Raw genomic sequence first — 21,973 nt, forward strand, 5'->3', positions numbered from 1 at the left:
GGCGGAGGCGGGGCGGGGCGGGGCGGGCGCGGGGGCTGCCGGGAGGCGCGGCGGGGGCCGGGCGGTGCGGGCCCGAGCGGAGCGATGCAGAAATACGAGAAACTGGAGAAAATCGGGGAAGGTGCGGGGGGGGCGGGGAGCGGGGCAGGGATCGGGGCTGGGTCCGGGGCGGGTGGCGGCGCGGCGGTGACCGGGCTGCCCGCAGGCACCTACGGGACCGTGTTCAAGGCCAAGAACCGGGAGACGCACGAGATCGTGGCGCTGAAGCGGGTGCGGCTGGACGACGACGATGAGGTGAGGGGGGGAGGGGAGGGGAGGGGAGGGGGCCGGGACGGGACCGAGCGGGGCCGTGCCGAGCAGCCCCGGGCTGTACCGAGCTGTACCGGGCTGTACCGGGCCGTACCGAGCTGTACCGGGCTGAGCCGAGCCGGGCCGGACCGGGCTGGGCTGATCTGAGCTGTACCAAACGGTCCTGGGCCATACCGAGCCGTACTGGGCTGTGCCATACTGACCCGAGCCATACCGAGCAGTCCCGTGCTGTACCGAGCTGTACCGGGCTGATCCGAGCCAGGCTGTACTGAGCCATGCTGATCTGAGCCGTACCGAATGGTTCTGGGCCATACGGGGCTGTACTGGGCTGGGCCATATGGATCTGAGCCGTGCTGAGCCTGCCAGGCTGATCCGAGCCGTACCGGGCTGAGCCGAGCCGTACCAGGCAGTCCTGTGCTGTGCTGAGCTGTGCCAGGCCGTGCTGTGCCGTACCGAGTGGTCCCGTGCCATACCGAGCCGTGTTGAGTGGTCCCACGCCGTGCCGGGCCATACCGAGTGGTCCTGTGCCATGCCACGCTGTGCCGTGCCGGGCCATACTGCATGGTCCCGTGCCATACCGAGCCATATTGTGTGGTCCTGTGCTGTGTCGGGCCATACTGAATGGTCCCATGCCATACCAAGCCATGCCGGGCCATACTGAGCCATGCCGTGCCATACCAAGCCGTACTGAGCGGTCCTGTGCCGTGCTGGGCCATACTGAGTGGTCCTGTGCCATGCCATGCTGGGCCATGCCATGCTGGGCCATACCATGCCATGCTGTGCCGTGCCATGCTGTGCCGTGCTGTGCTGGGCCATACTGCATGGTCCCATGCCATTCCAAGCCATATTGAGTGGTTCTGTGCTGTACTGGGCCATACCAAGTGGTCCCGTGCCATACCGAGCCGTGCCGTGCCATGCTGTGCCGTGCCATACTGAGTGGTCCTGTGCCATACCGAGCCATATTGAGCGGTTCTGTGCTGTGCTGGGCCATACTGAGTGGTCCTGTGCCATGCCATGAAGTACCAAGATGTACTGGGCCATACCGAGTGGTCCCATGCCATACCGAGCCGTGCCGTGCCGTACCGACCCAGTCTTGGTGCCGCAGGGTGTGCCCAGCTCGGCGCTGCGGGAGATCTGCCTGCTGAAGGAGCTGAAGCACAAGAACATCGTCAGGTGAGCGCAGCGCGGCCCCGCGGGGCGTGTGCCCCCTCCCGGGACCCGGTGCGAGGTGCGGCCGTCCCCGCAGGCTGCACGACGTCCTGCACAGCGACAAGAAGCTGACGCTGGTCTTCGAGTTCTGCGACCAGGTGAGCGCCCGGCGCGTGCGGCACACGGCCCCCGGCCCCCGCCCTGCCCTGACGCCGCCGCTGCTCCCCCCGGCAGGACCTGAAGAAGTACTTTGACAGCTGCAACGGGGACCTGGACCCCGAGATCGTCAAGGTGGGGGTCCCGGGGAGCCGGGGGGCGCCCGGCTGTGGGGGTGCAGGGTGGGCACCTCGTGCTCACGGCCGCGCTGTGCCCCGCAGTCCTTCATGTACCAGCTGCTGAAGGGCCTCGCGTTCTGCCACAGCCGCAACGTGCTGCACAGGGACCTCAAGCCCCAGAACCTGCTCATCAACAGGGTGAGCCCGGGGGGGGGGCATCTGTCCCCCTGGGGTCCGTTTGGGGTCCCTCTGGGGTCCTCCCGGGGTCTCTTTGGGGTCGTTTGGGTCTGACCCTGGAGCTCTGGCCGCAGAACGGGGAGCTGAAGCTGGCAGACTTCGGCCTGGCGCGAGCCTTCGGCATCCCGGTGCGCTGCTACTCGGCCGAGGTGAGTGTGCCGTGCTCGTGCTGTCTGTGTGGGGGGGGGCCCGGCCCCCTCTGCCCCACTGCGAGCACCCCCCCGCCGCCCCCACGCAGGTCGTCACGCTGTGGTACCGGCCCCCCGACGTGCTGTTCGGCGCCAAGCTCTACTCCACCTCCATCGACATGTGGTCGGCCGGCTGCATCTTCGCAGGTGGGGGCGGGCGGCACCGGGGGGGGGAGGTTTTGGGGGCCGGGACCCCCCAGGGGGGGCTTCTGGGGCTCATCCCCGCTCCCTGCCTAGAGCTGGCCAACGCGGGGCGGCCGCTCTTCCCGGGGAACGACGTGGACGACCAGCTGAAGAGGATTTTCCGATATCCTTCTGGGGGGCGGGGGGACACGGGGGGGGTGCGGGAGGAGGGCTGGGACGGGGCCGGGGGGGGGGTGCGGGTCCCCGGGCTGGGGTCTGCCCAGCACCCCGGAGCCGTGGCCCTTGACTGCGGCCGCCCCCACGCTGCTGGGCACCCCCACGGAGGAGCAGTGGCCGGCCATGGCCAAGCTGCCCGACTACAAGGTGAGGCGCTGGGGGGGCCGGGGGGGGGGCGGCGGGCGCGGGGCCCGGCTCTCACGGCTGTCCCCAGCCCTACCCCATGTACCCCGCCACCACCTCCCTCGTCAACGTGGTGCCCAAGCTCAACGCCACCGGCCGGGACCTGCTGCAGGTGAGCGCTGCGTGGGGGGCACCGAGGCCTTTGCGGGGACGGGGGGGCTGCTCCGGGACCCCCCCAGCCTCACCGTGCCCCCCCCTGCCACCCGCAGAACCTGCTGAAGTGCAACCCGGTGCAGCGGATATCGGCGGAGGAGGCCCTGCAGCACCCCTACTTCACGGACTTCTGCCCACCCTAGGCCTGGCCCCGTCCCGCTCCGAGCCGCGGGGGGGGGAGCAGGGGACAAGCGCCCCGCAGCCCCCCCCCTCCCCGCTATTTATTAGGTTTTTATCCAGCGCTGCCCCCCCCGGGCCTGCCCCGCAGGGCTGGGGCACCGGCGTCCCCCCCCGCGGTGCTGGCAGAGCGGCAGGACCTGGGGGGCCGGACCCCCGCGCCCCCCCCCAGCCCCCCCCCACGACCTCTCCCCAGCCCTGGCAGCGGACGGGACCCCCGGTGCTGGCCCCGGGGGGGGCACCTCGTTCCCCAGCGCGCTGCGGGCGGGGGGCTGCGCGCGGTGGGTACAGACATAAAGAGCTTCCCCCTCCCCGAGCCGCCTCCTTCCTGGTGCAGCGGGGGGGCCGCAGGGACAACCTGAGGCTGTTTTGGGGGGGGGGGGGCGGCGGGTGGGACCCCCCCGAGGCGCAGCCACACCACCGGCGCCTGGGGCAGGACTTTAATGGCGCGGGGGGGCGCATGTACAGCGGGGACGGGGGACAAGCAGCACATGCAGGGACACGGGGAGCCCCGCAGCCCCCTGCCGCCTGGGCGCCGTATGGGGCCGGGGGGGGGGTCTGCTCCCCCACCAGCCCCCAAAACCCCCCCCCCCCGGCCGGCCGGGGGTGCGGGGCCGGGCCCCTCAGCAGGCGAACTCCTCCAGGGCGCCTAGAGCCGGGTGACGAGGTAGCACGTTCGGGGCGAAGGCGACACCGTCCGCGTGGCTGCGCAGGGGGCGGCAGGCACTCTGCGGGCACGAGGGGGGCAGCAGTTGGGGGGGGGGGGGTTGGGGGGCTCTGGGGGGGGCCGCTTCCACCCCCCTCAGCTGCCCCACGGGGGTCCCAGAGGACCGGGGAGGTGTCCGAGCTGTGCGCGGTGTCGTTGCGTCCACGCGGCCCACGGCAGCCACACGCGCACCCCGCACCCCACACGCACTGCATGGGGCAGGGCCCCCCCCCACAGCCCCCCCGTTTTGCGGGAGCACCACCCCGACCCCACGCAGGGCACGGCCCTGGCGCTGTCCCCGCGGTGCCTGGGGGTGGTGGCATGGTGCTGGGGGGGTGATGCATGAGGATGGGAGCGCAGCCGCCCCGCGGATGGTGCCGAGAGAGAAGCCTGGGATGGAGGGGGACAGGAGGGGGGGGCCCTGCCGCCGTCCTCGCCCCGCGCCCCCCCCGGTGTCCCTGCGTCCCCGGTGTCTACCTGGGCCCGGGCGGGAGCGCGGCGGCGGGGCTGCCCGGCACGGCTGGATGCTCCTGGGGCAGGGCGGGCGGACAGAGAGGAGACCGTGAGGCGCGGGGGCCGCAGATGGGGTGGGATGAGGTGCCGGGGATGGGGGGGAGGGGGGGGGAGAGCGGGGCAGGGGGCTGGCGGGGCGCTGGAGGGGGGTTACCAGGGTGCTGCTGCTGCTCCGCCGCATCCGCTTCTTGTCCTTGTAGAAGCCGAGGAGCTTGTCCCGAAACACCTGCGGGGGGGACAGGTCAGTGCCCCCCACCCGCGGCCCTGAGGGCGCTGGGGGTGAGGGAGGGGGCAGGCGAGCGGCCCCGTGGTGGGGGCAGCCTCACCTCGTACAGGTAGTCGAAGATCTCCAGGATGGTCAGCAGGCTGGCGCCGATGAAGAGCCCCATCTGTCCCCCGATGTCACCTGGGGCGCGGGGGCAGCGTTGGTGCGTGGCCCCCACCCCGGCCCCCACCCCGGCCCCAGCCCCAGCCCCGGCCGGGCACTCACCCAGCAGCCCCGCCACCTCGTACGCCTTCTTCTGCTCTATCATCTCGTAGTTCAGGGCCTCGAAGAAGATGTCCAGCACCAGCACGTTGTCCCTGGGGGGCAGGCGGGTGAGCCCCCCGGCACGGCGACGAGCTGGGGTCTGCGCCGTGCCGGGGTGGGATGGGGGGGTCTGCGTGCACACTGGGGGCAGCACAGCCCCACTGTGCCATGCGGTGCCAGGCGGTTTGCTCTGTGCTGGGGTGGGTGTGAAGCCAGGAGGCCGTGCTGTGCCGTGCCGTGCCATGCTGTGCCGTGCCATGCTGTGCCGTGCCGTGCCATGCTGTGCCATGCTGTGCCATGCCGTGCCGTGCCCCGTGGGCAGCAGCGGGGCCGTGCAGCACTCACGCGATGTACTGCTCGGTCTTGTTGAACTTCTTGGCCAGGTAGCGCGCTGAGGCCTTGCTGGGGATCTTCACCATGGAGAGCTCCTTGCCGTAGCGCACCATGTCGCAGGGCGTGCGGCAGGCGCAGTACTCGCTGTCCTTCTTCACCAGGAAGTCTGGGGGGGGGCACGGGCTGGGACAGGGGGTGCAGGCACGCAGCCCCCTGCCCTGCTCGCGTCCCATGAGTGCTGCCAGCGGGACCCCAGACCCACAAATCCAGGTTGGGTTTGGGGTCGGCGGGGCTGTGACCGGGGGGCTGCACCTACCCAGAGCGGGGTCAGCGCACTCCTTGTACTGCTCCGGTGTGCAGACGTTGGCGTTGCCTGTGGGGGGACGCAGCGGTCGTGGGGTGCAGGGGAGGGTCCCGAGAGGGGTCCCTGCCCCTCCAAACCCCCTCCCCACTCACCCGGCATGTGCACCATGCGGCAGTTGCAGTTCTCGGCCAGGTAGCGCGTCTCGCAGTCGAGGCGGCAGGCGGTGATGCTGTAGTTGGTGAAGAAGTCGGACTCGATGGGGGTGGCCTTGCAGTCCCCCCAGGGCGGGGGCAGGTACACCAGCTGCCGGGCCCGTGCTAAGGAAAACTCAGCAGCGCCGGCGGCCCCGTCCCACGGCCCCGTCCCACCTCGGTGGCCCCATCCCACGGGTGGGCAACACAGAGCCTTGGGGGGGCCGAGAGGGGAGCCCCATGGCGGGCACTGCGGGATGGGGGCTCCGGACCCCACGGGGACAGGGCCTGGTGTAGCCAGGGGGTCACCAGCACCGTGGGCTTGGTGGTGCAAGAGTGGGGGCAGTGGGGGGGACAGCAGAGAGGGGCAGGGGCAGCGCTGCCCACACCAGCAGCACCAGCACACATGGAGACGCCCACTCCAGGCACCTAAATTTAGGCGTCTGGCTGTGCCAGCTGGCTGCCGCCCCTGCCCGCAGGCTGCTCGGCAGGAGCCGGGGGGGGAATGGTGTGGGGGGGGGCACAGCCTGAGCCTGCGGCAGGGACTGAACGGCCCTGCCCAGGCACGGCCCCAGCCGGGGGCTGCCTGTGCCGGGGAGGGGGTCCCGGTGCCCCCCGGTGTTGGGGTGGGTGCCGGATACCCGCTGCTGCTGGCAGGACACGAAGGTCTGGAAGCCGGGCGCCACCCCGAAGCCCAGCTGGTCGATGAAGGGGGGCTCCTGCTGGCTGTGGATCTGCACCTTCACCCCCGCCTCGTAGGACGTCTCGTCTGCAAGGCAGCGCGGGGCGATGCAGGGTCTGACCTCCTTCCCCGCCACCCCCCACGCCCCCCCAGCACGCGGGGTCCTCACCGGTGTCCCCCCAGACGGGCAGGTATTCCTCCTGCTGGATGTTGAGCATCAGCTCCAGGCCGTTGCCCGCGCCGCCCTGCAGCGTGGTCAGCAGCTCGGTGCCCGGCTGCCCCGAGTTGAAGGTGTAGCACTTGCCCAGGCGGGTGAAGATCTGTGGGGCGGGGGCGGCAGCCTCAGCGCCTGCCCTGGGGCAGGGGGACGGGAGCTGGGCCCCACAGGGCCCCGAGTGGGGCTGGGGGCTGGGACCCTGCAGGACCCCGCAGCACAGGGCAGGGCTGGCACGCTGCCCCCTTCCCTGCTGGCACCAGCACGATCCTACAGCAGTTTTGGAGCCCGCCCGGCCCCACAGCGGCTGATCCCGTGCTGAGGGGCCGGGAGGTGGCTTGGCACCGCTGGGCTCCCCTGGATGCGCCCCGGTGCTGCAGCCCCCGCGCTGCCCTACGTCCCTGGGGGTGGGCGAGAGGAGCTGCCCCTGCCAGCGCCGGGGGGGCTTCACCAAGCACCTGGGGCTGGGGATGGAAAGGGGGGGGCAGGAGCCATGCCCCAGAGACACTGCCCCACAGCCTGTGTACACCATCACCCCACAGCCTGTGCACCCTGCTACCCCACAGCCTGCACATCCCATTGCCCCACAGCCTGTGCACCCCACAACCCACAGCCTGTGCACCCCATCACCCCCCAGCCTGCACATCCCACCGTTCCTCAGCCTGCCCTGCCCTGGGTCCTGCCCAAGCCCTGCCCTGGACAGAGCCACCCTGGGGGCAGAGCTGGCCCGGGATGGGGATGGGGAAAGGGATGGGGGCTCCTGTGAGTCCTGCCCAGGGCCGAGCTGCCCGCGGCAGAGCCGGCCACGGCCACGGTGCTGGCAGCGGCCACGGTGGCACTCACGGCGGTGAAGTTCTCGGGGCCGCAGTTCTGGCCGCGGAAGCGGCAGCTCAGCAGCATGTCGCGGATGGGGTGCCCGGCGCGCTGGTAGAAGGCGGCCAGGTCGTAGCTCTTGCTGGGGAAGAAGCCGGTGAAGTCCGCGGGCTGCCCCAGCGCCCGCAGGTAGCGGGAGAAGTCCTCCCGCTCCACCGCCAGCAGCTCCTTGCCCAGCCAGAACAGGTCGTTGGGGGTGAGCTGGGAGCGCCGGATGCGGTTGTAGTTGCAGAGGGTGACGGCGGGGAAGGCGAGCACGCGGCTCTCCGCCTCGTCCAGCACCGTGACGTGCGGGTAGGCGGCGTAGTGCCGGACCCGCTCCCCGGCCTGCAGCAGGAAGGCGCCCAGCGAGGCCAGGAAGGCGCCGGCCCAGAGCAGGCGGCGCGGGGCGGGGGCCCCCGGCACGAAGACGTGCCCCAGCCCGTGCAGGGTGCAGGAGCGGGCGAAGGCGGCCAGGCTGGCGGCCCCGTGCGCCCCGGTGCCCGGCTGCGTGGCCATGGTGGCCCCGTCCCGCAGCGCGGCTCTGCAGGGGGATTGGGTTTCAGCGCCAGCGCGGGGACGCGGGGGACACGTGAGCGGGCGCGAGGCAGGGCAGCAGCGGGGATGCGGGTGGTGGGGACGCAGCCCGTCCCCCTGGGGGGCTCAGCCCGTCCCCCTGCTGGGACCCACCCGCCTGCCCAGCACCGGGGACCCCAGGGAGCAGGATGCCAGCACCCACAGGGCGAGCCGGAGCCGAGACCCCATGGATCTGTGAGAATCCCCCCCCCCGACACCAAAGCCCCCTGCCCAAACCTGCCCCAGAGGCAGAGCTGCCCCCACACCCTGCCCACCCCCTGCGCCCAGCCCTGACCCCCTGCACCCCCCGCACCAAGTCCTTCCCCTCCCCACGGAGCCCCCCTGAGGGGCTGCACCAGGCACAGGGGAAGGGGGGCAGTGGGCTGCTTGGGCCTGCTGCAGCCTCGAGCCCCCAGCCCCATCCCACGGCCGCACGTGGTGTGGGACCCCCCCGGCGGCCCCATCCTGACCCCACCGCGGGGGGGGGCGGCTGCTGCAGTACCGAGCTCCCAAAGAGGGGAGCCATCGCCATGGCAACGCTGCCCATGGGGGGGGGGCTGCCATGGAAACCGGCAGCCCAGCACCAGGACGTGAGGGATGGGGGGGGACAGGACGGGGACGGGGACGTGGCCCCTGCGCGCGCAGCGCTCGGCCCCAGCATCTCCCACCTCCACCCCGCAGCGGGGGCCACACGTCCCAGCCCCCAGCCCCACTGCCTCGGGGGGGCACAGATGCGGTGTGAGCCCCCCACCACTCATAGCCCTGGCTTGGGACCCCCATCACACACCCGGGTGCCTGCGCACGGCCACCTCAGTGCCTGCGCTGCAGTGGGAGCCGGTGTCCGGAGCGCGGGGTGGCGGTGGGGGGCAGCAGGACCCTAATCCGCGCTCAGCCCGCGCATTAGCGCTGTATTTTTAGCAGGCAAAGTTGCAGCCGGTGCAGCCAGCAGCGGGGCTGGGGGGGGGGGGGCACGGCCGGGCTCCGGGCAGCCTCTAGGGCACTGCCGCGCACGCTCCTGCTGCCAGCGCCGGGACGACACGTGCCCGGTGGAGCAGCAGCCCCGGGAGCAGCAAGCGGCACGGGGGGAACGGGCGCTGGCCCCAAGACCCCCAACTCGTCCCCGTGCCCTGCCCCCAGCCTGCCGGCCCCCCTGCCACAGCACCCGGCCCGGGGGATTAGAGCCCGGGGAGGGGGTGCCGCAGCCCAGGGCTGCCCGGGGAAGTCCTTGGCGCGGAGCTGCAAAGGCGAATTCATTTCCTGCTCCCCAGCGTCGGGCTGGCGGCGGTGGCTGGCGTGACCGCACACCAAGCTCGTGCCGGCTGCGGTGGGGACCGGGGAGCAGAAGTCAGGGTCCTGACCAACGTGCCCCCTCCCCACGGAGCGACCAGGGTGCCTGCCCCATGGCCCCACAGCTCTGCACCCCCCCGGCCAGGCACTGCCCGTGTGGGTCTCACCCCTGCCACAAACGGGACCCTGCAGTGCTGGGGCTGAGTGTGCCGGGTGGGGGTCCCGCTGCCCATCCTCGCTGCCGTTGCCCCCCCGGGGGGTTCAGCTCCCCGGCACCGCGCTGCACTCACTGCAGGTGCCTGGGGCTGAGCCCCCTCATCCCGTGCAGGGCCTGCAGCACTCCGCGGGGCACGGCAGCGGTGGGTGCTGATGGCACGGGGAGGGAGGCTGCTCGGCTGCAGCACGGGCACTGTGCCCAGCTGCCTGGCACCCCCAGGGTGGGCACCAGATGGGGGCACCGCCAGCCAGCACCCAGCCCACCGCGGTGCCTGGGCAGGCGGTGCCAAGGAAGGGGCTCACCCAGGTGCCCACCAGCCCCTGCACGCTGCTGCCCACCCCCGTGGGGACACCCCCGGCCACCTGTAACCCCCAGGACGGTGACCGCCCCATGCCCCAGCGCTCCCCCGTCCTGCGGCCGGGCCCCCCGGCACTCACCACGGTGAAGTTGCGGGCGGTGCAGTTGGCGCCGCGGAAGGAGCACTGCAGCAGCATGTCGGCCAGGTCGTGGCCCGTGCGGTTGTAGAACTCGGCCATGCTGAAGGGCTTGGCCTTGAAGTTCTTGAAGTTGGCCTTGTCGCGCAGCGCGGCCAGCACGTCGGGCTCGGCCAGCTGCGGGTTGCTGATCTCGTAGCGGTCGTTGAGCAGCGCCAGCAGCTCGCCGACGTGGTACATGTCGTTGCGGGTGATCTTGGAGAAGCGGAACTCGTTGAGGTTGCAGATGGTGATGGCCGGGAAGGTGAGGTTGTGCGCGGCCACCTCGTCCAGCTTGGTGACGTGCGGGTAGGTGAGGAAGTAGGCGACGCGCTCGGCGCACACCAGCAGCAGCAGCCCCAGCGAGCCCAGGAAGAACACGCTCCAGAGCACGCGGCGCAGCGACACGGCGCCGTAGGCGAAGATGTGGCTGATGCCGTGCAGCGACGAGCTGCTGGCGAACGCCCGCAGGCTGGAGAGGGGCTCGGGGCCCCCCCCGCCGCCCTCCCCGCCGCCCCTCATGCTGCTGCCGCCGCCCGCCCCCTCCCCATCGCCGCCCCGGCCCCGGTCCCGGCCCCGGTCCCGGCCCCGGCCGCTCCGCTCGGCTCCGTTCGGCTCCGCCGCGGGAGGCGCCGCTCTCCGGGGGCCGCTCCCGGTGCGGCGCCGCCCCCAGCCCCAGCCCCGGCCCCGCTGCGCCCCCCGCGCCGGGCGCCTCCCCCGGGGCTCCGCGCTCCGCTGCCGCCGCCCCGGGCCCCGCCGCTCTCCCCCCCCCGGGGCCGCCCCCGTGCACGGCGCCGAGGCTGCGGCTGCGCTACCCGGGGCCGTGAGCTTCCCGCAGCCGTGCCGCGGGACGGCAGCTGCCCGGGGGGGCCGCGGGGAGACAGCGGCTGAGCCGGGGGGGCTCGGAAGGGACGCGGCGGGGCGACCCCCGGCTGACCCCTCCCTCCCTCCCCGGGACCCCCCCGCGCTGCGCCCCGGTCCCCGGCTCCGCCGCTGCCTGGGGGGCGGGCGGGGACCCCCCCGTGGCGGCTGCAAGCGCCGGGGGGTGGCCTGGGGACCCCGGGCGGTGGGAGCCGACACCGTGCTGCAGAGCCGGGACCGGCCCGGGGGCTGGGGGGGGTCCCGGGGCGCCCGGAGGAGCCCCGCGGGGGGACAGCGGCCGGGGGGCACCCGGGGGTGCCCCCACCGGGACGGGACAGGACGAAGGGAACCGAACCGGGCCGGGCCCTGACCCCCCCGGGACCCCGGTGCCCCCCCGGTGCCCCCCGCCGGAGGGGCGGGGCTTGGGAGCGGCACGGAGCCCGGCCCCGCCCCCCTCCCCCGGTGCCCCGCCCCTCCCGGAACTGCCGGCGCTGCCCGCCCCGCCCCGGCCCCCCCCGCAGACGTCACAGCCGGTGTCCGCAGCCTTTTATTGCCCCCCCCCGCCCCGCTCAGCGCCGCTCCGCCGCCTGCCGCCGGGTCAGCTCCGCGTACAGCCCCCCCCGCCGCCACAGCTCCTCGTGCGTGCCGGCCTGCGGGGCTGCCGTCAGTGGGCGGGGCTCGGGCAGGCCCCGCCCACTGTGCAAAAGCCACGCCCACTTCATGACAAGCCCCGCCCCCAGCCCACGACCCCCGGGTAACCTCTCCATGCCCCGCCCATCGCTCCAACAAGCCCCGCCCCTCCCCAAGAAGACCCCTCAAGGCCCCGCCCCCTGCCCGGATAAGCCCCACCCCCGCCCCGCCCCTTGCCCCTCCCTGGAGGACCCCCACCAAGCCCCGCCCTCAATTTGAGCCAAGTCCCGCCCCCTTGCCCCACACCCTCAGGGTGCCCTGCCAAGCCCCGCCCCATTTGGACCAAGCCCCGCCCCCTGCCCCATCCCTAGGGGACCCCCTCCAAGCCCCGCCCCTTGTCCACCCCCAAATGACCCCCCAAGCCCCGCCCCCATCCAGAGAAACCCCACCCAAGCCCCGCCCTCAACTTGACCCAAGCCACGCCCCCTTCCCCCACCCCCTTATCCCCACCAAGCCCCGCCCTGCTTTGTCCCAAGCCCCGCCCCTTGCCCCTCCCTGAATGACCCCCTCCAAGCCCCGCCCCCTGCCCAGAGACCCCTCCCCACCCCGCCCCTTGCCCCCGCAATGACCCCTCCGCTCCCCCTGTCCCCAGATGACCCCGCCTGAAACCCCTCCCACGGGTGGCCCCGCCCCTCGCCCCGCCCCCTGCCCCGCCCACCTCGGCCACGCGCCCGCCGTGCAGCACGACGATGAGGTGCGCGCCGCGCACGGTGCTGAGCCGGTGTGCGATGACCAGCACCGTGCGGCCCCGCGCCGCCCGCTCCAGCGCCGCCTGCACCAGGCGCTCCGCCTCGGCGTCCAGCGCGCTCGTGGCCTCGTCCAGCACCAGCACGGCCGGGTCCTTCAGCAGCGCCCGCGCGATGGCGATGCGCTGCCGCTGCCCCCCCGACAGCGCCGTGCCGCGCTCGCCTGCGGAGCGCGGGGACGTGCTGGGTGCCCCCGCTCCCCGCCGCCCACCCCGCCGCCCACCCTGCCCCGCCGCTCACCCACGACGGTGCCGTAGCCCTCGGGGAAGCTGCGGATGAAGCCGTCGGCGTTGGCGAGGCGCGCGGCCGCGTACACCTCCTCGTCGGAGGCGCCCGGCTTGCCGAAGCGGATGTTCTCCATGATGGTGGTGCCGAACAGCACCGGGTCCTGTGGGCACGGCTGGGTCCTGAGCGCCAGCACCGGCACCAACCTACCCCCCCCACAACGTGCCCGGTCCCCCCACGCCCCCCACCTGGCTGATGAAGCCGATGACCTGGCCCCGCAGCCAGGAGGGGTCCAGCGTGGCGATGTCGTGGCCGTCCAGCGTGATGCTGCCCTGCGTGGGCTCGTAGAAGCGCTCCAGCAGCGCCGCCACCGTCGACTTCCCTGCGTGGGGACACCGGGGGGGTGGCATCAGTCCCCAGCCCCATTGGGGCGCACTGGGCAGCCACTCGCCCCCACCTCCAGACGATCGGGGTCCTGCACCCCGGGGGTGTCGGGAAGGGGCCGTGCCGGTACCTCCTCCGGAGGGTCCCACGATGGCCACGGTCTTGCCAGGGGGCAGGCTGAGGCTGAAGTCCTGCAGGACGGGGTGCCCGGGGCGCGTGGGGTAGCTGCGGGCAGAGGTGCGGGGGCTTGAGGGGGCTGCAGGCATCCGGGGGCTTGGTGGGGAGGGGGCCGGGGCCGGGGGCTCACCTGAAGGAGACGTGGTTGAAGGCGACGTGGCCGAGCAGAGAGTGGCTGGGGATGGAGGCGCCCCCCCGCAGCGGCACCTTGGGCTCCAGTGTCATGAACTCCAGGACGCGGGCACCCGCGCTCAGACCACGCACGACCTGGGGGGGGGGACAACACGGACACAGCCGGAGTGCCCCCATCCCCCTGCTACCCCCCACAGATGGGTGACAGCGCAGGGACCCTGTGGGACCCCCCCTACCTGCCCGAAGAGGATGGAGATGTTTGCCATGGACCTGCCGGCACGGGAGAGAGGCTGAGCTCATGGAAAGCCCCAAGGCGGTGGCAGTGAGGCTGGGGGGGGCGCAGGGGCCCTGCCCTCACCTTTGCACCGTCTGCGAGGCCACCAGGAAGGACATGAGGTCCCCGGGTGACAGCTCATTCCCCGCCATCAGCGTGCCGCCCACGAAGATGGTCCCCAGCACGATGCCTGCGGGGACAGGGCGCTTGTGGGTCCTGCCCCACTGTGGCTCCCGACCCCCCCCCGTGGGTCCTGCCCCCCATGGGGCCACTCACCATTGAGCGCCAGGTTGGAGAGCCCCTGGAAGGCGGCGATGCCCAGCCCCAGCCGCTGGCTCAGCTGGCTCGAGCGCTCCGCCTCGGCGCAGTACAGCCTGTGGGCGGGGGGGTGACGGCACCGCGGCCAGCCCGAGCCCCCCCGCCCCGTGCCACCACTGCCGGACCCCGCCGCGTCCTCACCCCGCCTGCTGGTCCTCCATGGCGAAGGCGCGCACGGTGCGGACGTTCCCCAGCACCTCGTCGGCCACCCCGGTGGCCTTGGCCACCTGCACCGAGAGGGACGAGGGGCATGGAGAGGGCAGCCGGTGGGACAGGGCAGCCCCAGGGGGTCGCGGGTGAGGGGCGTGGGGTTTACCTGCTCCTGTGCCCGGCGGGAGAGGCTGCGGAGGAAGGAGCCGACGAGGGCGCCGGCGCCCACCAGCGTGGGCATGACGAGGAGGAGGAGGCCGGTGAGCTTGGGCGAGAGCAGGTAGAGCGAGACGATGCAGCCCGCCGCCTGGGTGCTGCTGCGCAGGCCCTGCGGAGAACGGGGTCAGGGCAGGGCCGGGCACCGGGATGGGGGCCTGGGGGGCGTCCGGTGCCGCGGCCTCACCTGGGAGATGATGAGCTTGAAGGAGGACTTGAACTCCTGGACGTCGGCCGTCAGCCGGTTCACCAGCTGCCCCGTCCGGTTGGCGTCATAGAACGCCACGTCCTGCCTGCGGGACAGCAGCGGGGTGGGCAGGGGGGCTGCGGCAGGACCCCCACACACCCCTCGTGCGTGTGTCCCCCCCCCGGGGTGCCCTACCGCAGCAGGGAGATGAAAAGAGCCTTGCGCATGCTGGCGGCCACCTGCTCCCCGACCCGCGACAGCAGCGCGATGTACCCGAAGGTCAGCAGCCCCTGCGGGAAACGAGCGGGGGGCTCGGGACGGGGCTCGGGGTGCAGCCCCCGCGTCCCCCCCCCAGCACGGTGCCCACCTGCAGGCAGTAGAGGCCGAGCAGGCGCAGTGCCGGCGGGCGCGCAGCTCGCAGGTACCCGGCCAGGTGGCTCTGAGCGCCGCGGGCCACCACGTTGACCAACTGCCCCAGCAGCACCGGGATGCGCACGTTGAGCAGGGCTGCGCCCAGGGCCAGCTGTGGGACGGGGCATCAGCGGGACCGGGATCAGGACCAGGATGGGGATGGGGACGGGACCATGGCCCCTGCCACCCGATTCCGCTCACCACCACGGCTGCCGAGAGGGCGAGGAGCTGCGGGCGCAGGAAGGCCCAGAAGACCGGCCAGTCGAACACGGGCTCCGGACGGGGCTGCGCGGGGTCAGCGGGGACACCGGGGACGGCGGGGACAACGGGGACAGCGGGGACGGCGGCCTCCTGGCAGCGCACAGCCGAGCCCAGGCAGCCCAGCGCCAGGCCGGCCGGGGTGGCCAGCAGCAGGCAGCGCGGGGCGAGCAGCGCGGGGCGGCGGGGGGGGGCGCTGAGCCCCGGCCGGGCCCCCCCGTACCTGCAACTGGGGAGCGCCGTGAGCGCCCCGCCCGGGCACGGCAGGGGACACGGGGCGGGGGATGGAGGGGGCTGTGTCCCCCACAGCTCCCCCCCCCCGCGTCCCTTCCCCTCTCCAACCCCCCCCCGACACTCCGAGGACCCCGGTTCCCCCCCTGTCCCCCCCGCTACCTGCGCCCCGGGGCCGCGGACGGGCGCAGCGCAGCGCGCACCGAGCGCGCCCCGGTGCGCGCCCCGAGCGCCAGCAGCAGCAGCATGGTGGCACCGGCACGGCACGGCCCGGAACGGCCCGGCACGGCTCGGAACGGCTCGGAACGGCTTGGAACGGCTTGGAACGGCTCGGAACGGCTTGGAACGGCTCAGCACGGCCCGGCACGGCTCGGTACCGGCACGGCCCGGCCCGGAACGGCCCGGCACGGCTCGGAACAGCCCGGCACGGCTCAGCTCGGCGCGGCTTAGCACGGAAGGGGCGGGCTCCGGAGGGACGGCCCCGGCAGCGGCGGGCGGAGCCCCAGCACCGCGGCCCGGGCCCCAGCGCTGCGGGGCCGAATCGGAGCCCCCCGGCCCGTGGCACCGCGCCGGGACCCCCCCTCCGCCACCCGCGACCGGCACCGAGACCGGGACTCGCTTCGCACCCCGCGCCCGGACCCCGACCCCGACCCCCTCCCGGGCCCCGCTGAGCCCCCGGGGCGCCCCCCCCGTGCCGGTGCCGGTGCGGCCATGCCCGGCCGGGGGGCGCAGACCCGGTCCCGGGGGGGGCGCGGGGCCGTGTGAGCGCCCAGCGGGGAGGACGGCGGGGCCGCCAGGTGAGCCCGGGGACGGGGACACGGGGACACCGCGACGCGGGCACCCGGGGACACGGGGACACCGGGACGGGGCCCGGGCGCTGCCCCCGCCTCGGCCCCGCTGCCCGGGCCCGGTGCCCGAGCCCACCCCGCTCGGGGGTCCCCACGCGTGTCCCGGGGCCGTGGCGCGGCGGGGCCGTGGCCAAGGAGGGCGCGCGTGTCCCGGGGGGTCGCGGCGGGGCGGGGGGGGGGCGGCGGCACCGGGGGGGAGCCGCGGGGACAGCGAATCCCGCAGGGGCGCGTCCCGGAGCCCCCGCGTGTCCCGTGGGACCACGCGTGGACAGGGGTGGCTCCGGGGGAGCGGGGGTCCCGCTCCCGGCCGTGCACCCCCAGCGCCCCCCCCCCCTCGGTGTTTACGCTGCCCCCGGCTATTTTTGTCCCCCCGGCTATTTTTGGACAGCAGGGGCGCGGGGGGGCGCGCGGGGACACCCGATGCCGGGGGGCAGCGCGGGGACAGCGCGTCCCGGCCTCCCACCCCCCCTCTCTGTTCCCCCCCCCCCCGGGCCCCCGGTGCTGAATCACGGCCCCGGCCCCGGCCCCGTGAGTCAGCCCCGGGCGGGGCGGGGCCGCGCGGCTTCACCTGCGGCCGGGCCGGGCTCGGCCCCACGCGTGGCACCGGCGGCGGGGGAGCAGCAGCGGGAGCCGAGTGGCGGTACGGGGCTGGGGGGGGGCACGGCACGGCCTGCCCCCAGGGGTGGGGGGGGTCCCAAGGGAACAGGGGTCTGGATTGCTGCGGGAGTCCGGGGATCCCACCCTGCCCCAAAGGGTCGGGGGTCCCGTCCTGCCTGGGTGTTTATGGGGTCGTGTTCTTCCCGAAGGGATCTGGGGTCCTGTGCTGTCTGGGAGGGTTAAGGGGGACCCCATCCTGTCCCAGGTTAGGGGCATCCCATCCTACCCCAAGGGGTCAGGGGGCCCATCCTCTCTGTGGGGTTTTGGGGGTCTCAGCCTGCTTGGGGACCTCTGGGGTCCCTATCCGTCCCTAAGAGGTCTGGGGTCCCATCTGATCTCAGAGGGTTATGGGGGGACCCCATCCTGCCTCGGGGTTTATGGGTGTCCCATCCTCCCCTAAAGGGTCTGGGGGTGCCATCCTATTTGGGAGGGTTATGGGGGCTCCCATCCTGCCCCAGGTTCTAGGAGCCCCATCCTTCTCCAAGGGGTCTGGGGGTCCCATCCTGCCTTAGGTTTTGGGGGGTCCCATCCTACTTGTGGGGGTTACAGGGGTCCCATCCTTCCCCAAGGGGCCTGGCGCTCCATCCTGCCCCAGCTCATGGGGGTCCCATCCTTCCCCGGGCACGGTGCTGGGCCCTGGTCCCGGCCACCCCTGCGGGCTGTGGGGTGCTCGCTGCCACGGGGCCGGGACCACCCCATGCTGGGTGCAGCTGAGCCCCCGCTGGCACCGCAGGGAGCAGGTCCGGGTGCCGGCGGTGGTCCGGCCGGTGGGACGGGACCGACGGCCTGGCCCTGCCCGGGGCCGTGCCCGCGGCTGCGGTGCGGGGCCAGCTCAGGCCACCCGAATTCGGGGCACGCGGGCGGCGCTCCGTGGCCTCCCCGGCATTTCCTGCGCCCGGCCCCGGGGCAGACAGCTCAGCCTGGCGCGGCACGGCTCAGTGCGGCACGGCACGGCACCCCTGCGGGGCTGGGCTGGGTGGGGCCCCAGGGGCTCTCCGGTGCCAGCGCACGCGTCCCGTCCTGTCCCATCCCACCCCCATCCCACTCCACGCAGGCGGCACAGCCGGAGGCAGCGATGGCAGCGCAGGCTGAGTACCACCGGCTGGAGGACTACGAGGAGGATTCCCCCCCCGGCGAGGAGGAGCTGCTGGTGCACGTCACCGAGGGGCTGCAAGGTGGGGGCACCCCCATCGGCACGGGGGGGCGGCCGGAGATGTGGCCCCAGCTGAGCCCCCCCCCCGGTGTTTTTCTCTCCCGCCAGACTCCTGGCACCACATCAAGAACCTGGATAATTTCTTCACCAAGATATCCTTGCTGGGCCTCGTGCCCGCCTGCGGGGGGGTGGGGAGGTGCTGGGGGGGGGCAGCACCCCGGGCACATTCCTTAACACGCGCCCAACATCTACCACTTCCACCAGAAGAACGGCTTCGCCTGCATGATGCTCTCCGACCTCTTCGAGCTGGTGTAAGTGCCACCACGGGGTGGGGGCTGTCATTGTGCCCCCTCCGCATCCATCTGAGCCCCGTGCCCCCCCAGGCAGTTCCTGTTCGTCGTCACCTTCAGCACCTTCCTGCTGTGCTGCGTGGAGTACGACGTCCTCTTCGCCAACCGCCCGCTCAACCACAGCCAGGTGCCAGCCCCGGAGCGCAGCAAGGTGACACTGCCCGACGCCATCCTGCCCGCGCCGCAGTGCGCCCAGAGGTGAGCAGCGGGGGCACGGGGGGCACGGCGACACGGTGAGCCCCCCCCCGAGCCACGTGCGCCCATCCCGCCCGCCCAGGATCCGCGCCAACGGCTGGGTCATCTTCCTGCTGGTGATGGCCGCGGTGTTCTGGCTGTACCGCCTGGTGAAGGTGCTGTGCAGCCTGCTGAGCTACTGGGAGATCCGCGCCTTCTACATCAAGGCCCTCAACATCCCCTCGGTGAGCGGGGCCGGACGGGGAGCCGCCGGGACGGGCACCCCGGGGCCGCCCGTGCCGCGGTGGTGCCGGCGTGCCCGCGGTGACCCGGCCTCTCCTGGGCGCAGGACGGGCTGTGCAACTACAGCTGGCAGGAGGTGCAGGCGCGGCTGATCTCGCTGCAGCGCGAGCAGCAGATGTGCGTGCACAAGAAGGAGCTGACGGAGCTGGACATCTACCACCGCATCCTGCGCTTCAAGAACTACACCGTGGCCATGGTCAACAAGTCGCTGCTGCCCGTCCGCTTCCGCCTGCCCCTGCTGGGCCACGTCATCTTCCTGACGCAGGGCCTCAAGTACAACCTGGAGCTGCTCCTCTTCTGGGGCCCCGGCTCGCTCTTCCAGAACAAGTGGAACCTGCAGCCGCAGTACAAGCGGGCGGGCTCGCGGCTGGAGCTGGCGCAGCGCCTGGCGCGCACCATGGTGCTGCTGGGGCTGGCCAACCTGCTGCTGTGCCCCTTCGTGCTGGTGTGGCAGGTGCTCTACGCCTTCTTCAGCTACACCGAGGTCATCAAGCGGGAGCCGGGCAGCCTGGGCGCGCGGCGCTGGTCGCTCTACGGCCGCCACTACCTGCGCCACTTCAACGAGCTCAACCACGAGCTGCAGGCGCGCCTGAGCCGCGGCTACAAGCCGGCCACCAAGTACATGAACTCCTTCACCAGCCCGCTGCTCACCGTGCTGGCCAAGAACGTCGGCTTCTTCGCCGGCTCCATCCTGGCCGTGCTCATCGTCCTGACCGTCTACGACGAGGACGTGCTGACCGTGCAGCACATCCTCACCGCCATCACCCTGCTGGGGCTCGTGGTCACGCTGGCCAGGTGGGTGCGCCGTGCCAAACTGTGCCATGTCACCCGTGAGCACCAGGGCTGCCTGGCAGGGGTCTGACGCCCACCCCTGCCCCTCAGGTCCTTCATCCCCGACGAGCACATGGTGTGGTGCCCGGAGCAGCTGCTGCAGCGCGTCCTGGCGCACATCCACTACATGCCCGACCACTGGCAGGGCAACGCCAGCAAGTCGGAGACGCGCAACGAGATGGCGCAGCTCTTCCAGTACAAGGCGGTGAGCGCCGGCCGGCGGCTGCGGCAAGGGGGGGCCCTTCCTGCCCCCTGACGCCCCCTCTGCCCGCCCCCGCAGGTCTTCATCCTGGAGGAGCTGCTGAGCCCCATCCTCACCCCCCTCATCCTCATCTTCGCCCTGCCCGCCCGCGCCCTGGACATCATCGACTTCTTCCGCAACTTCACGGTGGAGGTGGTGGGGGTGGGCGACATCTGCTCCTTCGCCCAGCTCGACATCCGCAATCACGGCAACCCCCAGGTGAGGGGGCTGGGGCTGGGGGGCCGGGGGGCCTGGGCCGAGCGCTGCCCTCCTGCTCTCCCTGCTCACCCCGCTCCCCCGCAGTGGCTGTCGGCGGGGCAGACGGAGGCCTCGGTGTACCAGCAAGCCGAGAACGGGAAGACGGAGCTGTCGCTGATGCACTTCGCCATCACCAACCCGCGCTGGCAGCCGCCCCCGCAGAGCGAGCTCTTCCTCAGCCACCTGAAGGAGAAGGTGCAGCAGGACGCGGCCGCCGCGCCGCCCGCCCAGCGCATCCTGGCCGAGGGGCCCCTGGGCACCTCGCTGCTCTCCGACGACTCGGCCACGGCGGTGAGTGGGGCGCGGGTACTCCGTGGGGACTGTGGCACACCGGGGACACCCATGCCCCCTGTGCCTGGGGAGCCAGAGGGGTGGCACGGCGGGGATTTGGCACGGCACGGGTGGCTCTGACCGCGGTGTCTCCGCAGCCGGACGGCTTGCTGGCCAGCGTGCTGGCTCGCCCCATCCTCTCCGCCAGCGGGCTGGTGTCCCGGGACCGGCGCTTCATCCAGCCCTGCAGCACGGCCAGCGCCGCCGCCAGCGTCCTGGCGTCCCTCTCGTCCCCGCTGCCCGGGCGGGCGCGCGTCCCCTCCGCCGACAGCCCCGGCTGCCACAGCGACCGCCTGCTCCCGGAGGAGAGGTGCTGCCGCCGCGCCCCCAGGGCTTGGAGCCCTGTGGGGGTGGGCGTGGGGCAGGGTGGGGGGCAGGGGGGTGCCCTCGCCCCGTGCCAGCCCCGTACTTGTGCTCTGCCCGCAGCTTGCTGCTGAGTGAGTCGCGCCTGCTCAGCCTGAGCCGCTCCGCCGTGCTCGCCGAGGTGGCCTCGGCCGAGATGAGCCTGCACGCCATCTACATGCACGAGGTGAGGTCCCGGCCCCCCCAGTGCCTCCCCTGTCCCCAGCCCTGAGCCGCAGCCCCCCCACCCTGCGCCTGGCTGGGTGTCACCGCGAGCCCCCTCCTGCCGCCCTGCGCCACGAGCCCCCCACCCCGCCGGCCCAGCCCCGCGCTGTGTGCCCCCCGGGGGGGCAGCGAGCGGTGACTGCCTGTCCCCCCCCCAGCTCCACCAGCAGCAGCAGCAGGGCCCTGCGCCCCTGGCCGTGGGGCTGTGGGTGGCTGCAGGGGCTCCCAAGCAGCCCTCCGTGACCGCAGGTGAGTGCTGCAGGGTGCCGTGTGCTGGCCCCAGTGCCCGTGGGGCCGAGCTGGGGGTGTCTGGGGGGCTCCCCCGGCCCCACACTTTGGGGGCCGTGGGGCGCAGCGTGCCCTGACCCTGCCCTGCACCAGGCTCGGCCGCCCGCGCCTCGCAGGCTCAGCTCCGGGAGCTCCGGGAGATGCCGCTGGGAGGCTGGGCCGAGGAAGAGGAGGAGGAGGAGGAGGAGGAAGAGGAGCAGACGACGGGCTAGCTGCCCGCTGCGCCGGTGAGTGCAGGGGGGAGGCTCAGCCCCCCCTTAGGGCCGGGCCCTACAGGGTGCCCGTGCCGCAGGGTGCCCCTGACGGCCCCCTTTCCCCGCAGGTTCCTGGGTGCACCGACAGCGCCCGGCCCCCCCCCGGCCCGGGGGAGCTGCTGGAGGGGGCGGCCGGGCCCTGGGGGCCGTGGGGCCACTCGACGCCGCCTGCTGCAGCCGGGGGCCCGACCGTGGGGACCCCCGCGTGGCTGCGCCTCCGTGCCGGTGCCTGGCCTGCGGCGTGGGGCCGGGGCGCTGCCGGGGGCAGCCGGCCCCACCAGGTGCTATATTTATACGGGGGGCACGGCGCACCCGGGGCTGCTGCCGTCCCCGCTGCCCACCCGTGCCGGGGCCCCCCCACCGCCGTGGCCAAGCCTGGGGTGACGCAGGACCCCCCCCCTCGGCCCCGGGAGCCCCAGGGGCAAATAAAGGTTTACAGACTGGCTGTGCTGGAGAGCGCTGCGTGTGCTGCCCCGCCGGGGTGCGCCGTGCCCCCTGGGGGTGCCCGGACCCCAACCCACTCCTTGTCCCCCCCCCCTGCCACCCCCAGC

General features: G+C 73.5%; 4 protein-coding genes and 1 pseudogene across 10 annotated transcripts; 2 read left to right on the forward strand and 3 right to left on the reverse strand.

Annotated features, from left to right (window-relative positions):
• The first annotated feature begins 34 nt into the window (after positions 1–34).
• Positions 35–3,345, forward strand: CDK5 (cyclin dependent kinase 5). Of its 2 annotated transcripts, XM_084511181.1 has the most exons (12): positions 35–121; positions 206–294; positions 1,415–1,482; positions 1,556–1,616; positions 1,693–1,749; positions 1,836–1,931; positions 2,045–2,119; positions 2,209–2,305; positions 2,396–2,465; positions 2,605–2,665; positions 2,733–2,813; positions 2,911–3,345. In XM_084511181.1, exons 1-12 carry the CDS (start codon positions 85–87, stop codon positions 2,995–2,997), a joined length of 879 nt encoding a protein of 292 aa, XP_084367307.1. In that variant the 5' UTR covers positions 35–84; the 3' UTR covers positions 2,998–3,345. The 2 variants fall into 2 exon arrangements, with proteins under 2 accessions (XP_084367307.1, XP_084367308.1); XM_084511182.1 differs by lacking the exon at positions 2,733–2,813.
• Positions 3,346–3,457: 112 nt separating this feature from the next.
• LOC311432703 (acid-sensing ion channel 1C-like) lies at positions 3,458–10,445 on the reverse strand. Of its 4 annotated transcripts, none has more exons than XR_014690251.1 (12): positions 9,873–10,445; positions 6,459–6,609; positions 6,249–6,376; positions 5,569–5,719; positions 5,429–5,485; positions 5,125–5,278; positions 4,741–4,832; positions 4,577–4,656; positions 4,405–4,476; positions 4,215–4,267; positions 3,629–3,759; positions 3,458–3,559 (listed from the first exon to the last, which is right to left on the reverse strand). XR_014690251.1 is itself a non-coding variant. In XM_084511177.1 (12 exons), the coding sequence occupies exons 1-11, from the start codon at positions 10,428–10,430 to the stop codon at positions 3,681–3,683; spliced, it is 1,575 nt and encodes a 524-aa protein (XP_084367303.1). In that variant the 5' UTR covers positions 10,431–10,445; the 3' UTR covers positions 3,458–3,589; positions 3,647–3,680. The 4 variants fall into 4 exon arrangements, 3 of the variants coding, with proteins under 3 accessions (XP_084367303.1, XP_084367302.1, XP_084367304.1); XM_084511177.1 differs by having other exon boundaries at positions 3,458–3,589; positions 3,647–3,759; XM_084511176.1 differs by having other exon boundaries at positions 3,458–3,759.
• Positions 6,967–8,132, reverse strand: LOC311432706 (acid-sensing ion channel 3 pseudogene; annotated as a pseudogene). Its single transcript has one exon. The product of its transcript is annotated as an acid-sensing ion channel 3 pseudogene (transcript).
• Positions 10,446–11,303: 858 nt separating the features above from the next.
• ABCB8 (ATP binding cassette subfamily B member 8) lies at positions 11,304–15,589 on the reverse strand. Of its 2 annotated transcripts, none has more exons than XM_084511180.1 (16): positions 15,331–15,589; positions 14,881–15,160; positions 14,636–14,791; positions 14,464–14,558; positions 14,269–14,374; positions 14,032–14,193; positions 13,857–13,942; positions 13,674–13,771; positions 13,482–13,587; positions 13,360–13,393; positions 13,122–13,258; positions 12,945–13,039; positions 12,679–12,812; positions 12,446–12,593; positions 12,118–12,368; positions 11,304–11,419 (listed from the first exon to the last, which is right to left on the reverse strand). In XM_084511180.1, the coding sequence occupies exons 1-16, from the start codon at positions 15,414–15,416 to the stop codon at positions 11,339–11,341; spliced, it is 2,055 nt and encodes a 684-aa protein (XP_084367306.1). In that variant the 5' UTR covers positions 15,417–15,589; the 3' UTR covers positions 11,304–11,338. The 2 variants fall into 2 exon arrangements, with proteins under 2 accessions (XP_084367306.1, XP_084367305.1); XM_084511179.1 differs by having other exon boundaries at positions 14,881–15,166; positions 15,331–15,588.
• Positions 15,590–15,704: 115 nt separating this feature from the next.
• ATG9B (autophagy related 9B) lies at positions 15,705–21,391 on the forward strand. Its single transcript, XM_084511183.1, has 14 exons — positions 15,705–15,965; positions 17,728–17,848; positions 17,935–17,996; positions 18,091–18,137; positions 18,210–18,374; positions 18,454–18,595; positions 18,700–19,448; positions 19,536–19,689; positions 19,765–19,944; positions 20,029–20,274; positions 20,412–20,623; positions 20,740–20,842; positions 21,039–21,129; positions 21,262–21,391. Exons 2-14 carry the CDS (start codon positions 17,749–17,751, stop codon positions 21,378–21,380), a joined length of 2,370 nt encoding a protein of 789 aa, XP_084367309.1. The 5' UTR covers positions 15,705–15,965; positions 17,728–17,748; the 3' UTR covers positions 21,381–21,391.
• The last annotated feature ends 582 nt before the right edge of the window (positions 21,392–21,973 follow it).

The sequence above is a fragment of the Aythya ferina genome, assembly GCF_964211825.1.
Source record: "Aythya ferina genome assembly, chromosome: 2".
Lineage (NCBI taxonomy): Eukaryota > Metazoa > Chordata > Aves > Anseriformes > Anatidae > Aythya > Aythya ferina.

Bases quoted from the DNA above. Each gene is read 5' to 3' on its own strand.
- LOC311432703 (XM_084511177.1), bottom strand. From the start codon at position 10,430: ATGAGGGGCGGCGGGGAGGGCGGCGGGGGGGGCCCCGAGCCCCTCTCC. The intron at 6,610-9,872 runs GTGAGTGCCGGG...CCCGCCCCACAG, and splicing joins CCGCCCGCAACTTCACCGTG to ATCTTCACCCGCCTGGGCAA. The intron at 6,377-6,458 runs GTGAGGACCCCG...GCTGCCTTGCAG, and splicing joins GCCCGTCTGGGGGGACACCG to ACGAGACGTCCTACGAGGCG.
- ABCB8 (XM_084511179.1), bottom strand. From the start codon at position 15,416: ATGCTGCTGCTGCTGGCGCTCGGGGCGCGCACCGGGGCGCGCTCGGTG. The intron at 13,943-14,031 runs GTAAACCCCACG...CTCTCGGTGCAG, and splicing joins CCCGCCGGGCACAGGAGCAG to GTGGCCAAGGCCACCGGGGT. The intron at 13,259-13,359 runs GTAGGGGGGGTC...CCCCCCCCCCAG, and splicing joins TCTCCATCCTCTTCGGGCAG to GTCGTGCGTGGTCTGAGCGC.
- ATG9B (XM_084511183.1), top strand. From the start codon at position 17,749: ATGGCAGCGCAGGCTGAGTACCACCGGCTGGAGGACTACGAGGAGGAT. The intron at 18,375-18,453 runs GTGAGCAGCGGG...CCGCCCGCCCAG, and splicing joins GCGCCGCAGTGCGCCCAGAG to GATCCGCGCCAACGGCTGGG. The intron at 20,624-20,739 runs GTGCTGCCGCCG...CTCTGCCCGCAG, and splicing joins CGCCTGCTCCCGGAGGAGAG to CTTGCTGCTGAGTGAGTCGC.
- CDK5 (XM_084511181.1), top strand. From the start codon at position 85: ATGCAGAAATACGAGAAACTGGAGAAAATCGGGGAAG. The intron at 2,466-2,604 runs ATATCCTTCTGG...GGCCGCCCCCAC, and splicing joins CAGCTGAAGAGGATTTTCCG to GCTGCTGGGCACCCCCACGG. The intron at 2,814-2,910 runs GTGAGCGCTGCG...TGCCACCCGCAG, and splicing joins CCGGCCGGGACCTGCTGCAG to AACCTGCTGAAGTGCAACCC.